General features: G+C 52.1%; 1 protein-coding gene across 1 annotated transcript in view; it reads left to right on the forward strand.

Moving 5' to 3' along the window:
• The first annotated feature begins 1,219 nt into the window (after window positions 1–1,219).
• Window positions 1,220–1,663, forward strand: part of LOC116850211 (glutamate receptor 1) — a 432,489-nt gene continuing 432,045 nt past the window's right edge. Inside the window, exon 1 of the mRNA XM_032828214.1 lies at window positions 1,220–1,477. Within this exon, the coding sequence (XP_032684105.1) occupies window positions 1,246–1,477 (232 nt within the window). The 5' untranslated portion in view covers window positions 1,220–1,245. The remainder of the gene's footprint in view (window positions 1,478–1,663) is intronic.

Below are 1,663 nucleotides of genomic sequence, written 5' to 3' on the forward strand. Positions count from 1 at the left end.
ATATATATATATATATATATATATATATATATATATATCCTTAAGTCTAACTTTAAATTACACGGAGAGAAAAAATATCTGAAAAATAAAAATAATATTATTTGGTGGATATATAGTAATAACATATTAATCTAAATTATTTTATTTAATTAAAATAAACAATTGTTTTCATGAAAAGCTAAAGTTTGAAAAAATGTACGTTTTTTATTTAAAAAATGTTTTGCATCAGTATAAGTAAATATGCTATTAGTGTTCCCCGAATAAATATATTTTATTTTTTAAATATTTTTTCTCTGAAGGTGCTATATTGAAAAATCGATCCCGAAAGAATTTGGCGTTATTTAAACGTGAGATTCCGATACGTTGAAGTGTATCGCAACAACTTAAAGCCATATCGGTGACTTTGCTCTTCACCTTGCTCTTTCTGTTCTCTTATTTATCACACATCGACCATATAGACGATATCTCCGCCTGGTGCGCGCGCTTTCGCACGATCGACGCGACGGGACGCGGCTAACGAAGCTGTGGGCGCAAAAATATATTCGCGCGCGAGTTCAATTCCAATCCATCGACAGCTACAACGAGAGTCGGCGTGCACGTACCGACGGCGGCGGCGGCGGCGGTGGCGGCGGTGGTATCGGTAGCGTGCGCGTCGCGCGCGCGAGTCAGCAGGTGCGCGGAATATTTCCGAGACGAACGCGCGCGCCGCGACTATCGTAACATGCGCGTTAAACGTACGCTTCCACCCTGAACTACCGTGGTGAAGCACGAGGGCGCGACAGAGGGAGGGAGGACGGAACACGCGAGGGTGGAGGGACGAGAGGCTCGGAGGGTGGCGAGAGAGAGGATGGAGGATGCTCGCGTCGGTGGTGGCGGAAGTCGCGACGGTGGGCACGACGGCGGGTCCGCGGAGGGTGGATCGAGAGCGAGAGCGCTGCAACGCGTCGGAGGAGGGCGAGAAGCGCGGCCGACGGGGGTGGCTGCTGGTTAAGGGGTCCACGAACGGGAGAGCGAGCGAGAGAGAGAGAGAGAGAGAAAGAGAGAGAGAGCGGGAAAGAGAGATAGAGACGCGCGCGCGCACGAGAGAGAGAAAAAGTGAGGGAGAGAGAGAGAGAGAGAGAGTAGCCGAGAAGGGGCGATAGAGCTGAGGGTGGCGGACGAGAGGGATGCTGGGGCGGTTCAGGCGAGACCGAGTTCACGCCGAGTGGAGTACGGCAGTTTGTGTCAGACCACGGAGCTCGGAAGATGCTCCCGGTTGTTCACGTGACGGGTGGACCACCCTCGTCGCGACGGCGGCGTCGTGCGACGTTCCCGCTCGGTATCGCGGTGTCGTATGTCCCCGGAATAATCGGAGACGCGCGAGATACCGGTGCCGGTAGGACCGGCGGATTGACATCCACTGCCACGATGATGACCATGGCCTTAACCGTCCTCTTGGTCCTGGTGCCTGCGGCGTACCCGGACAAGATCTCCATTGGTGAGTGTTGCTCTGGCGCGCGTACTTGTACGTCATTAGCGTTTCGTTTATATACACTGCGGCGCGTCGTGGGATGTCGTCGGCTCGCCACCACTGGTACCAAGCTCTCTCACGACCGACGTGTAGGTGTTTCGCGCGAAGCAGAGAGAGAGAGAGAGAGAGAGAGAGAGAGAGAGAGAGAGAGAG

The sequence above is a fragment of the Odontomachus brunneus genome, unplaced genomic scaffold, assembly GCF_010583005.1.
Source record: "Odontomachus brunneus isolate Ranch 3 - 2012 unplaced genomic scaffold, Obru_v1 Obru_scaffold_137, whole genome shotgun sequence".
Classification (NCBI taxonomy): domain Eukaryota; kingdom Metazoa; phylum Arthropoda; class Insecta; order Hymenoptera; family Formicidae; genus Odontomachus; species Odontomachus brunneus.